The sequence below is a fragment of the Aegilops tauschii genome, chromosome 4 (genome assembly GCF_002575655.3).
Source record: "Aegilops tauschii subsp. strangulata cultivar AL8/78 chromosome 4, Aet v6.0, whole genome shotgun sequence".
In the NCBI taxonomy this organism is placed as follows: Eukaryota; Viridiplantae; Streptophyta; class Magnoliopsida; order Poales; family Poaceae; genus Aegilops; species Aegilops tauschii.
In genome coordinates this window covers 352,682,245-352,698,206 of record NC_053038.3, presented here as the reverse complement: position 1 = coordinate 352,698,206, position 15,962 = coordinate 352,682,245, and the positions used below count along the sequence as shown (strand labels likewise).

At 46.7% G+C, this 15,962-nt stretch overlaps 1 protein-coding gene and 1 long non-coding RNA gene across 45 annotated transcripts; both read right to left on the bottom strand.

Annotated features, from left to right (window-relative positions):
• Nucleotides 1-3,515: 3,515 nt before the first annotated feature.
• On the bottom strand, nucleotides 3,516-4,602 carry LOC109785672 (large ribosomal subunit protein uL10c). Its single transcript, XM_020344270.4, has one exon. It carries the CDS (start codon nucleotides 4,478-4,480, stop codon nucleotides 3,818-3,820), a length of 663 nt encoding a protein of 220 aa, XP_020199859.1. The 5' UTR covers nucleotides 4,481-4,602; the 3' UTR covers nucleotides 3,516-3,817.
• Nucleotides 4,603-6,890: 2,288 nt separating this feature from the next.
• On the bottom strand, nucleotides 6,891-15,485 carry LOC109785671 (uncharacterized). Of its 44 annotated transcripts, XR_012182162.1 has the most exons (12): nucleotides 15,013-15,178; nucleotides 13,331-14,819; nucleotides 12,964-13,237; nucleotides 12,771-12,870; nucleotides 12,060-12,140; nucleotides 11,611-11,699; nucleotides 11,311-11,410; nucleotides 11,139-11,223; nucleotides 10,958-11,023; nucleotides 8,140-8,835; nucleotides 7,452-7,661; nucleotides 6,891-7,281 (listed from the first exon to the last, which is right to left on the bottom strand). It is a non-coding gene; the product is annotated as an uncharacterized lncRNA (long non-coding RNA). The 44 variants fall into 44 exon arrangements; XR_012182141.1 differs by lacking the exon at nucleotides 7,452-7,661 and adding an exon at nucleotides 9,517-9,936 and having other exon boundaries at nucleotides 8,140-9,407; nucleotides 11,311-11,699; nucleotides 15,013-15,179; XR_012182153.1 differs by lacking the exon at nucleotides 7,452-7,661 and having other exon boundaries at nucleotides 8,140-9,933; nucleotides 15,013-15,179.
• Between the last annotated feature and the right edge of the window lie 477 nt (nucleotides 15,486-15,962).

Here is a 15,962-nt window from a genome sequence, read left to right as displayed (position 1 = left end):
TAAGTGTTGCACAAACAAGTTTCACAGATTGCGGGGATTATTTTGGATCAAACGATTGTCCGGAAAGGAAAAATTTCTAGACCTAAAACCGAGTACGGGGAAGTTCATAAGCTCTAAATGAGGTCTTTTTGCGGGCAACAGGGATCTGCTAGCATAAAAATGGGTGAAGAACTACTACCGCAGGAGTTTTGTACCATTTTCGGATCAAAAGGAACCTCGGGGGAGGAACTGTGAAGAAACCGAGATGAAACTACGAAGAACAGGGAAGAAAACATGGAACCCTAATGCGAATCTACTGTACGGGGTAGCAAGGATTTACTGGTGCCGATGAGCAGCGGAGGTCGCCGCCGTTTCTCTGGACCGACTCAGGGTGATGCAGCGGCCGAGGTTGATGAAGACGAGAGGCGCGGCGGCGGCGGCGGAGCTCGGGCTCTGGAGCGTCAGAGGAGGAAGACGATGGAGGGGAAGAGTGACGAAGGCCTATGGGCCGGGCCTATTTATACGGGGCGGCTGATAAATGGGCGCGAGAAACGAGGGGGCCGGAGACATGATTATCTTGCCGTAGAAACGCCTCAATTTTTTGGATGGTCATTAAAGATAAGATCCGTTGGGATATGACAGAATAAAAAACGAATTTAATGAAAGATGACGTCATGGCGGGTTACCAGGAATCCAGAAGAAGACGTCACGGCGGGTTATAACCTTCGCACAAGCAGGAGCCGGAAGATTTTCTCTTAAAGGGATTGAAGATTGACATGAACCGGTTCAAATCAATCTGGGGCCTAATGTTGAGGATATAACCCTTAGAGTCACCCGCCCAGGAGGGGCCGGGTTACGTCATAATGATCATCACGTGAAGCCCAGTACCAGGCTGAACATGGCGGATCAGTAATGGGCTTAAGACCCGGAGGCGGCTTAAGGCCCGTAGTGATAAACCGCCGTTATGGCAAGACTTGTAATGTAAGGCAAGAGTAGTTAAGAGTCCGAGCCGGATACTGTTATAAGCCGGCCGGGACTCTGAGAGCCGCTGGGTGTCAACCTCTCTATATAAAGGGACGACCCGGCGGCGGTTCAGGACGGGAGAGAACAGATCGATAGCCAGGCATAGCGATTAAGCTCCCTGGTCATCGAAGCCCTAAGTAATACCATCTCAACTGGACGTAGGCTTTTACCTTCATCGTAAGGGGCCGAACCAGTATAACCCTTGTGTTCCTTGTCCCGTTTAACCCCTTTAAGCTTCCTAGCTGCGATGGCTCCACGACTAAGTCCTTGCATGAGGACATCTGTCGTGACAATTCCACGACAATTACCTAAATACTTTACTCTTTCAGATCCAATTTCCTCCTCCTTCACATAGTACATGTAATCACTCTCCCCATACCCTTCACTAGCAATGAGTGATTGTAGAGTAAAAAAGATATATTTGACTCATATATACCCCTTTTCACAGGGTTTCTTCCTTCTAAATGAAACCATATCTCCCACTTCTGGTCAGCCAAACTGCACAAATATGTGCTCATCATTTGAATTGAAATTGACAGAACTAGAGTTGCAATAAAGTTTACTAAACATGTTCAACAAACATAAACAAAGTCTCACTAAGTTGCCAGATTGAACAAAACATGTGCATTTAAGCAAGAGATTGTCCATACCTGCCACCCTTGGAACATCCAGGCACCGGCGATGACTGGGCGAGCGGTGCCTCCGGCTGCTGAAACCATGCCTGCGTCGCGTAGCTGCTGCTCCCCAACCAGTTATCCACTTCAGAGAACGAGCCCACAACGTCCAAACTTGTACCACCGGCGCCGCCGACGTCTCCGCCACCCATATCGCCGCCGCTACCGTCCGGATTCACCAACGCCATGGCGGCCGCCACCTAGGTCAGACAGAGGACAGAGGGAGAGGAGGGAGAGAGTGAAGCGCGAGAGGGGAATGGATTGGATCAGGTCTTGACCTGGCCGACCGACAGCAGCTGTTTCCGACCGCGGACGCGCCGTTAACGGCCGTTAACGCGCGGCGGGCGTCGGTTGGCCAGCGTGGCACCTGAGACGTGGGACCGGCTGGTCAGTTTGGTGCTTAGCACGGGCGAAGCGGCCGGTTTCGACACTTGGTAGTTTTTTGCCACGGATTAGAACAAATCTGGTAGTTTTCCGCACAAAATCGTAAAGTGGTAGTTTTCTGTCACGTTTCCGTGAAATGTGGTAGTTTTTGGTTAAATACTCCTCACAACCACCCGTTCATTGCTGAACTGCTCAGCCACCATTTTTTCAAAATCAACTTTGAAAATTGTGTGGTCATTCTCCACCCTTTTCTTGTCTCCTAGTATCTTGGAGTTCTCTTCTGCATTAACCACATTTGCTCCGAGCCACTCTATGTTCTCATCATCATACATGGTCTATAACTTAGCTAGGCGCATCTTAAGAGTTTCTGGCCACTCGGGATCAACCCGCTCCAGATAGGTGTACTTCAGTTCTTCCTATTATATCTCAAAATATAAGCAAATTGCACTTCATCATGCCAAAAAATGGTACACTACAGAATCTCACAAGTAATTTCATTGCTAAATCTACCAATTTGACACCACCAACCTTCTTCGCGCAAGCCAAAAACCTCCTGCCACTATCCACTGACTCAAATGCCACAAACTTCTCACAAGAGGATTTGTGCTGGCACACAAAACGCAGATCTGAAGCCACTCCGCTCCATTGCTTGCAGTACACCGTCCTAGGAAGCTGAAAGGAGAACAAATCGGCTTCAATCGATGTGTGTAAAAAAAATCCTATTTCCCCCCAAATCCATAACCCTAGCCGCATGAGAGGGAGAGGCCAGGACGAACCTGGCTGCTTATGGAGTCGTCGTTGAACGACGAGCCGCTCGAGAGATCATCCTAGGAGACCATGGGTACCGCGGAGGCGCTTACCCGGAGACTAGGCAGTGGCAGCAGCGGCAACAAAGTGTGGCAAAGGAGTCTTGGGGATGGGTGGGATTGAAACGGACGGCGCACGCCCTTAAACCGTAGGGTACCTGACGCCCGCGTAACGGACGGAGCCTTCTAACAATGTCTGTCCGCGGACGCCTCATCAGGCTGACAGGCGGGACCAACCTGTCAGAAACGTTGTCTTTGCGAGCTCAATTTGTCATCAATGCAATTTGTTACTCATTAGGCGCGAAAGTGGTAGTTCGTTGTGAGTTGTCTGAAATGTGGTGGCAATCGGTTATCCTAACCTCATATGTGGTTGTCTTATGCAATGTATGAATTTTTGGCGATCAACAGGAAACTTCGAGATCTGTTTCAAAGAATTTCCAACTCCTAGTTAGTGTTACCAAAATCTGAATCCTGAGTTGTTTCTGAGCAGAAAGTGGAGACCGCGAAGCCACGGTCAAGTTGTGATGCACAAACACAAACATTTTGTCTAACTTCAGAACCATAGCACACGGTTAATGAATGTGACGAAGCCTCAACGTCGCCTGAAAAATGAAATTTGACCTGAACCTCTGGATATAAACTGACATAAGAATAGCCATCAGTAGTTCCCATTGTTTTTCATGGGTCCATACCCTATTAAACTTGCTTTTACACAAACCAAATTATTCGTGAACATGATATACATTGCCCGATTCTCAAACCATCCTTTTCCAATTTCATCCCAATTTGGACACCAGCAGGCAAGAGATACTACCCAATTACAAGCCGCACATTGTGAAGGGGAAAACTTGTGATTCAATTCAAACGGGAGACAGTAATAAAGGTACAAGGAATTGTACAAGCAAAGAGTGAGATGTGGGGATAGGAGGCACAACCATATCGCAACTGCCACTAGGCGGCGCCGGCGCCGGCGCCGGACTCCTCCTCGAGCTTGCGCACGTAGGCGGAGAGCACGGCGACGACGTCCCTGGCTGGCGCCTGCAGCGTGGTGACGAGGGAGGTGGCCGGCCCATTAAGGGCGCCGAGCAGCTTGGAGTAGACCTCGGCGCGGCTGGGCATGGTCTCGAGCGACTTGAACTCGCCGGGCTCGTAGTACTTGCCCTCGAACACCGCCCCGATGAAGTCGTTGGTCTCCTCGACGCGCTCCTCCTTCTGGAAGGCGCGGTAGGGCTTGAGCGCGACGGGGACCTCCTCCGTGTGGACGAAGAGCCAGGCGTTCATGCCCTTCATGCACGGCTTGAGCGCCTCCCAGGGGGTGCCCTCGATGGCCTTCCCCACCAGCGTGTTCTTCGCCACCAGGAGGTGGCACGACTCCGGCAGCGCGTCGCGGATGCCCTGGAACTGCTTCACCGTCAGGCCCTCGTACCGGATGCCGGCCAGGAGGTAGCACCCCTCCAGCTGCTCGCGGACCACGGCGACCGTGTCCTCCTTGCGCCCGCGGGAGATGGCAGCGCGGATGGTGGAGCGGCGCAGAGGGCGGGGGCAGCGCGGGGCCGCTGCTAGGGTTTGGAACGCGGGGAGGGGCCGCGCGGTCGGGAGGAAGGAGGTCTCCATTTTTCTGGGGCGGGCGGGCGGGCGCGCCGGGCGGGGGTTGGGTTGGGGAGAAACGGCGAGGAAGATAGAGTGGAGTGGAAAAAGCTTATCTATGGAGAAGACGATGGGTGGTTTCTTCCGTGGACATGGTGCTCGTGGACCTTTGGATTATGTTTTCATTTCCTTTGAGGGGTTCCTTTGGATTATGTGTGACCGTATATTCAGCGAGGAAGATAGACCGTTGTGTTCTGCGTATTCATATACTCCGTACTCTTTAAAGATTATTACTCCTTCCTATTTATAACTAGTACAAATGCACAAACAGTAGCTTCTACCTCCCAGGTAGCACTACAGGGGCTTTCTTTCTTTCTTTCAGAAGAAAGAAAGGCGATCTCGCCTCCTGCCGCCAGGGCGCCTTCCTCCGCCGCCGTCCTCCGGCGGCTCCCCTCCGCTGACGACCTCGGTCGTCGGTGTTGAGGGGGTCGCCGGATTCATGCGTGTGGATTGTTTTAGGCATTAGTTTTTAGGATTTTGGGTTGTTCATCGTCGTGGCTTCGGCGGTGGCGATGGCGGCGCCGACTAATAAATCTTCAGATCCTTCCCCAACGAGACGATCCATTTTTGGGACGGATTTAGAAACCAGACTGTTCAAGCAAGGATGGTGCGGCGGCGGCGGCATCCTCGCGGTGGACCTGTGTCCTCGGGCTCCGCCGTTGCGACGGCGTTTGCTCCAGCGCTGGCGTGGAGCTTGGGAGGTAGTCCAGGAGCGGATGCAGATTGTGGTCTGCATAGACGGCATCTGGAAGATAGTGGATCTAGGTTCGTGGTTTGTGGAAGGCAGGTATGGTTTCCTCTTCCAACGTCTTAGTTGGGCAGGGGTGCCAGATCTGGAGTTTGATGGCGTGTCCGGGGTGTTGCCCCGGTCTGATTCGTTCAACGGCAATGGCTTCGCCTTTATTGGCGAGCCACCTTGGAGGTCCGCAAAGCTGCATATCAGCGATGGAGCCGCGTCGAGCTCGGGTGTGGAGGTGATCCGTCATTTTCTCTTTTGGTGGCTGCTATGGTGGTGCCAGAGGCAGGTGACGGGCGTTGGTGTCAAGTTCAGAGGATTCTTCAGTCTTGTTTGTAATTTTATTTCTTGGCTGGTGTTCCTGTGTGCAAAGGCTAGTGTTTTGCTGTCTTTTCAGTTTTGTCAGGTCGGTATGTACGTGGCTTGTACTATGATCCTTATGATATAAATGAGACACGTATTATCATGCAAAAAAAAAACTAGTACAAATGCCCGTGCGTTGCATCGGGCGATCTTTTTTTTGTAAAAACTGCTCCTACTCCGAGTGCCACTATGCGCCACTTCTTATATCCAAGACAAATGTCAAAAATAAGGTTACCCTCATTCGCTATAAGGTGAATATGCCTTTGTGTTGCCACAGTTGAATTATCGCTAAGCTATGGTTGAGGTATGAGTCTGCTCTCAGCCGCCTCCACAAGAAAACCTAGATCACCTCTTCTTCTCTCGCCGCCGCCATGGTACACCACCTGGCAAAGCCGCGCACAGAGCCGTCGGCGACGAGAAGGTCCTTCGGAGATGTTGTGCCCTGGTGGGCTGCGCGACATGCCAGGGAGGGCCGGCTGCTGTGCGTGGATTGGTGGTTGGTCCGGGCTGGCGTCTCAGTTCCAGCGTGTTGGCTACCTTCGGTGGTGGCCCGACCTAGCCTGGTTACTGGAGAAGGGGTTGCGTGACGGGATCCTAGGCGGCGACGGGTTCTCGGTTGTCTTAGGGTTTTGGACAGGAAACTGAGAGAGCGGTGTCATCCCTCCGTAGGAATATGGTTCTCCCCGTGCTATCCATGTTTCGTTGTTGTGTTTATTGGCGGCCAAGGGTGTGTGGAGCCATGTCTCCAGCAGGTCTTCCAAGATTTGCTATGTTTAGGTTTCTGGGGGACCTGTTCGGATTCAATCGATTTTCTTGGTCTTGCAGTTTCTACATTCCCTTCTCACATTTTCATGGTCTACATCAACATCATCTCGCCCGCTGCTTCCACAAGCTCCTGGGTTGAAAAAAGTTGACCCGTCGAGGCAGAGGCTCAGAGGGATGCAGGAGGAACAAGAGCTTGGCTCCCACAGAGATTTGTATGTAATTTTCTTTTTTAGTACGGGTGAGTTTGTAAGGACATGTGTTCCTTAATATTTGGCCTTAGGCCTTTTCGCAAACACAAAAGGAATTGTCGCTTTTTGGACAATGAAGTGTTGATGTGAAGAACATACCCTAACGTCCTTGGTCAGCGCCTACTTCAACTTTGCACTGCCATCGGATAGAATAGTACTCCAACTAATCATACTTACAAAGCATGGCAACCCATCTTCCAGCTTACACGTCCTCTGAATCTCAAAAACATGCACTCTGAACTTTTGAACGTTTACTCTGCTGCTCTCAACTTGCAACTGCTTTTCACATTCAGATTTCAGGCAAATCAAAAAAGAGTGGAGGGGAGCAGATTTGTCACATAAATACGACTGCTAGAACAGAATAATCTCTCCCTCTCTCTCAGTATACACGCACATATGCACAAGCAAGTAAATCGAACTGCAAAACTGAATGAACTACACCTGCAGCCATACTTTTGTTGCGACCAGGCTAGGCTGAGGCGGGACACGGTGGCACTGGCAGCGGCTGACACAGCTGATTCCAGAGCTAGCGTCCGCCTTTCCCCGTTCCCCCCTTGGCTCCTACCACGTGTCCATGTCTACCTCTGCTTTGTCGCTGCTCCGTTCTCGACTCGGCGCAGGAGGGGGAGAAGGAGGTGGCGCGTGGAAGCCTTCAACTGGAAATTAACAAAATGTCTAGTTAGAAGTAACAAACTTTTTATTATCTTGTTCATAATCAGACCGTACTCTGAGCATAAAGGGCATGCGATCCTAGAACATGAAGCACAGCCATTTAGCTAATATAAACACTCAACATAAGCTAAAGTAATTCTGTAATAGTACTTACATATTGCTCCAGCCGTATATCTGCAACCTACAACTATGCATATCCATCCCCTCAAGCACCATAGTTAACCATTATTGGCGCTTCACTGCTCCTGGCAACTTGATGCTAATTCATAGAAACAGTGTTTGGTCTTATTGTGTATTTGGCGTAATCCCATTAGTGAATTGAGAGTTATGTTATCAGAATATGCAGCTCAGAGCCTCCACCTCTCTAGAACAATGAAGGATTTTTTTCTTGCATTATTCTTAGTTTGAATGTAACAAAATAATCAAAGAATGAAACATCCAACAATGATTTAAACAACGATTTTGTGTGAGGTTCTCATGTGAAAATAATTTTGCTGTCCAGACAAAGAATATGTCATGTCAAAAAATTGTCCACCTGTACTGTAATAGCCTACTTCTCAGCATAATATCTATATGAGTTACAGATAAAGGAAATAGAGGATAACTGGAAACTCAAAAAGGAATCAAGCAATGTTTTAGGTGCTTACAGTCTCACCCAAAGACCTTGTTTTGTTCAAGGCAAAAGCTGTGGTGCTTTCCACAATAAAATTAGATATGTCTACATTGCTAAGTCTAGACAACGGGAATAGAAATTCATAGAAAAAAAATCAGGAACTTATTCATTCGCAGGAAATTAACATGAATTTCGTAGCAACTCTACAAAGATCAGTTCACTGACTTACGTCGTTACATGGTATGATAGGCCCCGACTACTCCTCTCCTGCAATGGTGGCAGTTGCTACACTTTATTTGTGTCACCATGGCTACATTCTCTCCTTGAATGTAATCTTGAACTGTCCTGAAGAACCTCAAAGGTGAGAGTTATGCCATGTACATCTCAAACTTTATCTTTTGCCATGAACCTCTTCAAAGTACTAAAAAATGATGGTCTATACATCGGTGTCCCAGTCTAAAGATATAATGTAGTATAGTTCTGAATAGAATAAAGCAAAACATATTTTTTTGTCAGTGTAGTCAACTTTCCTTTGCAACTGCTTTTGCTACCAGATTGACTGCGGATATGCCGAAGAGCTTAGCAGTCCCTCTGATTGTTGCCAGAAAACGGGAATAACATTGTCAGATCCGCCCCTATTCTGTGGACTGATATATGTTCTTGATATATGCATACTGAATCTCCATGCAGAGTAAACATATGTATGTGGCTGCTAGTCTGCTACTTCATGGGTCAAGAACACTTGGAGCTGCATGAACCTTTCAACAGCTAGGAGCCTAGGACAGTGCATCTTGATATGCTTTGTCTATTGCTGCATCATGTGCAAACACTTGCGATGGCATCTGCCGCTTCATCCCGGCAGATTGTGCCACATCAGTAGTGTTGTTGTCAAACACACAATAGCGCCTGACACTGATCACTTAATCTGCACAAAAATCAGAACCCACATTAGCATGTGCACTGCAACGTGTACAAAATCTATACCACTAAAATTAGATGTGCATCAACCAAAAAATGCATTAACAATTGTAAGATGTACAAAGAAACACAACAACCCATAAGCAGCTATCTATTTTAGATGGCCCCTCAATAGCCTTATCTAGTGGGCTATAGGTCTTGCGCTTCTCTGGAGATGGACAATGGCCTTGCTGCAATGAAAATAGTGAAAGTTTGTGAGGGAACTTTTGGTGCCACCTGAAGTATAACAAATTCATGCCTTAAGGTAGACTTGCTTATTTTGGGCAACCGACTGAAGTACTTTGGCATATGCAGAAGGAATTGGAAGAACCTAATGCACCTGAGCCTTGTTATACTTCCCCAACACTTCACCTATGACAGTCTTATAACCACCTAATGTCTTGACAAGAGTGAGTAGCAAGTGGAAGATCTCAGACTTGCCGTGTGCAATTTTTGTGTTGGCTAACATGTATCCATCTGCTGCTCCACGTCCGTACTTGAATTCCTTAAGCAAGCTAAATCAAAACAGCGGAAGGTCCCCTAAAGCACAGTCGAGCGGCAAGAGAGGGATTAGAACCACGACCCTAAACATAGAGTTGGCGACGGACCAAAAACCTGGAGTATACCATCGGTCCTGCTCAGCCCCTACCAGTTCCTGTCCTCGCCGAGCACCATCAGCAGTGGGCGCACCACCAGGAGATCCTCCTCTGCCTCAGGCAGGCGGCGGCGGCGGCCTTGATGAAAGCCGAGGTGCGCCACCTGCAAGGACTTCGCGCCGCTGCACCGGATCCCTCCGTCTCCCGCGCCCGTCCGCCATCGCCCGGCTCCAGCGAGCTCCTGCCTAGGTCGCTGCACTACCCCTCCTTACTCCCTCCTTCTCTCCCTCACCTCCCTTCCTTTCAGCCTAGGAGCCGCAAACTCCATGGATCCGCCAGGGAATCAGCGCTCCGGACTTCCTCGTAGTCATCAGCGACCCCCACCTCGCCGCCGGCCTTCCTCGTCGTCACCGGCGACCCCCACCTCACCGCCAGCCTTCCTCGTCGTCACCGGCGACCCCACCTCACCGCTGCTGGAAAGGAAGCGAGAGAGTCTGGATAAGACGCGGGGGTCTTTTTTGTAAAAAGCGAACTGTTTTGACGCATCCACTAAAAGAGGGACTGCGGGTTGTATTACTGAAAAACACAGGGTGGTTTTAGCAAAAGCGCAACGACGGTGAGCGGGCAGGCAGAAGCGATAATCACTTTATTATTAATTAAAAATTAAAAATTAAAATTAAAATAACTAAGTGGTTGGGGCGCCACCTGGTGGCGCCGCTTGAGGCATGATGGTGCGGTGCCTCATTTGCTGCTGCCCATTCAGCTTGCTTGTTTGGTCCATGTTGTGACATGAACATTTCTAGGAGGCTTAGCAGATAAATATGCTATTTATATGCATCAGTGAGTCACATGGATAGGTCTCCAAAATAATCTAATTATACGAGCCGATGTTCATCACAGATTGATATTTGTTAGGAAAGGAAGCATCTCGTACTTAGTGCACATGAGGACGTTAGGCATGTGTTGCAACAGAGAAATTGTAAGTTCAGATCAACTTAAACTGAATGTATAGATAATGAGGACCACCCATTACAGTTGGTCCAAAGGTAGTCTAGCACATTTGCTTGTATTTATAGCACAGGAAAGAAGACATACAGAGATACAACCAGATGGCATGGAAAATGCATTACAGACAACTCTTATTACTGTCACCGCCCTCCACTACCCCGCACTGAGGCGACGCTCGCCTTCATCATCGTCGGCTCGCCATCGTAGTGTACTCCTTGACAAAGACCACGCCCTCTCACGGGGCAGATTACATAAATTTGTTTGCCTTGGCTAGCAACAAACTAAAGCATTTGGGAGACTGGTCTTCTTAAGGAATGACATGCAAGTGAGTTTGGTCGTCTAACAAATACCATTTATTTAAGTAGACAACCACAATCTTATAGTGAATTTATAATTAAGTAAAGAACTTCATAACAATAAACAACTAACAACATTGCAGTTTACGCTTGTAAAGCCACAAGATTCAAATACAGGCTCGATTATTACCTGCAAAATGTTAAGAAGAGATCTGATAACATTGTGCTTCTTCAGGATATCAATGCTTTGGCCCGCCTGTCCAATTATTTCAGCCCATTTTTTTCAAATCAAACTGATCACAAGATAACCTTGTAAAGACTATCCTTAAGAGAAATGATAAAGAAGGTAAAAATGCATGCTAGAAGGGAACCTGATTAGGAAGGCTCATCAATCTCTTCAGGTATTCGTCTCTCTTAGACTCTTGGTATCATTAGATTTTCAGTTATATGACCCACCTGAAAAGTGAGCACGGAGGCACAAATGATATCAGATTCAGCTTGAATCATGTGGCCGTCCTGAGCGACTCGATTTATTCAACATACCGATTCACAAAACATATGAATCTGATGTGGCCCAAGATCAAGAATTGTCATAGCAAGGATGACATCAGTTCAGAAATATGGGCAAGCTTCTGCGATGCCTCTGGGGTGAGCACAACAAGCCACAAATACTACCAAAATTAACTAACTTCTATGTGTTTCACAGTTCAAAATTACAGGAATATGTTCAATCCATTATAAAATTATACTGACTAAAAATACAAGTCTCATCCCAAATAATACATGATTACACATGGATCGGACCAACCATTTAATCTAACAGAATTTGTCCAGAATACATACCCTCTTGTCAAAGAAAAGAATACATACAGTTGAAATAAAATCTGGCGTACAAGCTTGCAAGAAATCCATCAATATGCAATACAAGTAACCTGAAAAACAAGATTGATACAAACACTTGTTCTCAACTAATGCAACTGAATCAGCTATGAAACTGTATGAGTAATCTTTAAAATAGAATATGACCTCAAATAGTTGAGACCAACTTTCTTATATAGTATAGAAACTTCATAGGAAAACATTTTAACCAAATATATTTAGGGTCAGTAGGCATCCATGCGGTAATAAACATAAAAAAATACGTATGTGCGGTCATCTCGACCTTCCACGTGATTCGGCACAAAAGCATATAATCTATTTATCTACGTTGGATGAGAAGAATAAGAAACAGATGGAACCATTTAATCAAGCAGCTATCACTGAAACATATAATTACAGAAGAAGTAACCAACCTGGTCCCTATTCGAAAAGGATTCATCTTCCTGGAAACACATAATATTTATGAGAGCACACCACTATCACAGAATCACCAGCTGAGACATGCATGATAATATTTATGAGAAGCAAACCAATAGAAAAAGTATGTCCAAACTGGGAAATAATGAAATATACTCTAGTGTATTGTAAATGTAACAGACGTCCTTCTTTTTATAGTTACAAGTCAGTGGGAGATCTCTCCCACTGTCCTTTGCTCCTAAAAAAACTATTGTAACAAAAGTACATTAAAACCACGGTCAATTTCACCGGTTGTGCATTTCTTTTGGACCATTGGTAAGGCAATCAAGAATGCACTTCTAACAAACAATTCCAACAACTCAATGCATCCAGCCACAAACATGGTATACTTTTTTTTCCTAATGTTGTACTAATTACATATAACCATTGAGAAAAAGGAATCAAGAACCCAAAATAAATCTGAACAGGGAAGGTCTTCCATCTAGACATTGCAGCTGGCCACCCACTCGTACTTCTTAATCAACGAGCTACTGAAGCGAGTGTGGCAGAGTGCCATGGGAACCTAGCGACGACGAAAGAAACTAACGCATTGAGAGGGAACTGCGATAGGAGAAAGGGATAAGGAGGGAAAGACATTGGGATGAGAAGGTCACATGGTTTCCTCGCCAGCGTGGACATGATAATGTTCCAGTCTATGGAGAGCTTACCTTAGCTTGATGACCTTTATCCAAACAAAACCACCTTTTGCAATGGTCCCGAAGAGAACCATGGAAAGCAACTTTAATGGTCCATTGCTCATCTATCCATCTATGATAAAAAAATCATGTATAAAAAAAATAACAACTTAGCATAGGCATTACTGCTTGTATGGATAACTAAATGTTGAGGAAAAAGTGGTACCTATTCCTCTCTCAAATCTGTGTAGACAATACTGTAGGCATGGCAATTAGAATAATTTTATGCTCTGAACTCCAGTTACCAATCCCCTTAAGCCTTTTTTGTAGAGAGGAGTTCCAAATAGTTGGTATCCTGGATACTATGTCCATCTAAACTTCTGTGGTAAGACAATGATGTACAATTACAAAGTGGGTCTGAAAGTGAAATAATCCTCCATTTGGATCATCTAGTAGTCTTTTTTTTAGCAAAATCATCTAGTAGTCTTGATCAGATTTACCTATAAGGGAGAGTGATCAGTAAGATAGGAGTTTCCAACAGGTATTAATATATAACCTCTGATACTCCTGATTACTGGAAGGTTAGTACATACCTGGAAATTTGACTTCCAGTGTATGTTCGATTAACAGTACCGAAGAACTGAATACTCGAGAATATCCAATCACAATTCCGTAGTCGCAAAAACTGCAGCCATATGTGAACTCTATCAAAGACCGACATTAGAAATCTATGCCTCTCCATCAAGAATATCTAATCACCATTCTATAGTTGCAATGCCCATATTCTGTTTCCTTCCTTGCATTGATTTTTTTTATCAGAACAAGCTAATCTCAATAGCTAGGCATGGTGATTTCTCACCATCCAAATAACCAATATGAGAGATAGATGGCATGTGCTTCCTTTAGCTTTGTCAATTCAGAACATAGTCCCACTAAACAACTATTGGCTCCAGCGTTTTCCCTTCTTCCTCACCAGAAGATGAAGAAGAAAGCATAAGCATCAATGGTCACAAATCTGGACATTATCTACAGTCCAACTTATTTGAAAGCCCAGTATAGAGTTATTGCTTGAAGAATTGAAGTTCTTCCTGATTGACAACTCAAGCATTTCTTGTACTAACCAAGAGCAGAACAATACAATCAACGTTCATTGTTACATCACTAGGCTTACAATTGAACAAATTGGAAGAAGTTTATATACAAATTTAATCGATAATCATGTACACTGGAGACCCTGTCGCCATATCAAGAAGTTTAATTCAGTATAAATTGGTAAAAAACTTGATAGAACCGACCATTATATAAATGCTCTCATGTATCACCCAGCAAGTTTACTCTCTGCACTGTATCTTGGCTATTAGTTCATTAGTCGAGGTGATCAGTACCGAAGCAGACTAAAAAGCAAGTGGGTGGTGAATCCAATTTCAAGAATGGTGTATTATAGTGGTAGAGATATTGGTATACACAGAACACGACACTGCAATGATAAGTAGTAATTCTATAGTTTTGTTGCATAAAAAGAATTGAACAATCCGGTGATCCAAGTATATAGGCAGAGGTTCTATACATAACTTAGGAAATATAGCATAGTAACATATAGTGTATTTTTTGACTGAAAATACAGGAGTAGATAGATCTAATGAATAGCGTGCTATACAAAATAGCGTGGCCTCTGAAAATATGCTATTAGCGAGAGATTGTACACTGATCAATTTAACTAGACAATTTTCTACACGCTATAGCACGCAAGTAAATTATGTCCAGGTACCATCTCGGCAAGCTGATTACCAAAACCAATATTTCTGAAGCACTGAAACTTGGAACTGAAACTGAGTACTGAATCAAATATCCTGGAGTTGGACCTGAAGCACTTTTGAACTATGAGGATTGCTTAGTGGTTTTTGTCAACCAAGTACAAAGGAAGAGGTCAGGGGGGACCTGGATCCCGCTGCTGGTGGAGTCGACAGGGGTGGCACTATACAACTCCGAACAGGAAGCCGAGAACAGGCGAACTCCCGCTGCATTCCTGAGCATCCGACAACAACCTTGTAGTCCCTGCTAATCTTTGCCACAGGTGGTGACCTGCAACAGTTGTCAAGTTCAACTTTTTGTACTACCATGCCTCAAAGAAGAGGAAACTGAATCAAAGTAGCACATCGGCCTAAGGCATCAGCACGAACAAAAGTAATAACACATTAAAAAGTAAAAATAATTCTCAGAGAGAGCACAATTTCTATCTATAGAGAGAAAGGAAAAGAAGTGGGTAGACACTTGCATCTTCTGGCCAGCGGGGAAGAAGACCAACTCTACCACAACCTCGTGGCAGAGCCGTGTGTCGTGGGGATCCCATGGATGTGCACACAGAGTACGGCGGACCGGCGACCTCCACCGCGTGACGTTGCTGCCCCCATCCTCTACGCCAACCCCCCCCCCCCCCCCCCACCCACCCACCCACCCACCCCCCACCCCTTTGCTGTGGTGGGCGGCGCAGCTCCGGACGGCCGGCGTGGAGGGGCTGCTGGGCGGGCCGAGTCCGCTCGGGAACCGACAGAGATGGGCGGAGCAGCTCCGGGCGACGGTGAAGAGGACTATCGATGGGCGCCGGAGTGGAGGTGGCTCCGGCCGGCTGTGCACGCGGCGGCGGCGGCTAGGAACCCTAGCGTCACGGTGGAGAGCGGGCCGTGAGGAAAAGAGGATGCGTTTTCGCCGATGCCATCGCTACTTTTTACAGGGGAGGTGCGGTACAGTAAAAGGAGACGTGGCTAGCGCGGTTACTCGGCCTTGATGCACAGCTGAATGGTTTTAATTAGTATTATTATTATTATTATATATATATATATATATATATATATGGAAAGAGGAAAGATGTGGTCTTTTTATTATGGCGGCTGCTACGCGTCGGCCGGCAGATGTTTTCGAAACATCCGCCGTCTGTACCACCGTCCGATACGCGCCCCAACAACCGTCCGATCCAACTACCACACGCGTGACTATTCATGCAGCAACAGCTCTATTTCAGAAACAAAAAACCCTGCCCGCCATCCAGTCACACCTACGCGCAGCGCGGCGCCAGCCCCCACCACCGCGAAAACGCTGCTGCCGATGCGCTACAGGGACTGAGGCCGTCGACGGCAAATCCTGCAACACAATGGCGCACCACATCGCGCGGCGCACGCTGGGATCCGATGCAGATCGAGCAAGCCACGGCCCCCTGCTTCGAGAACA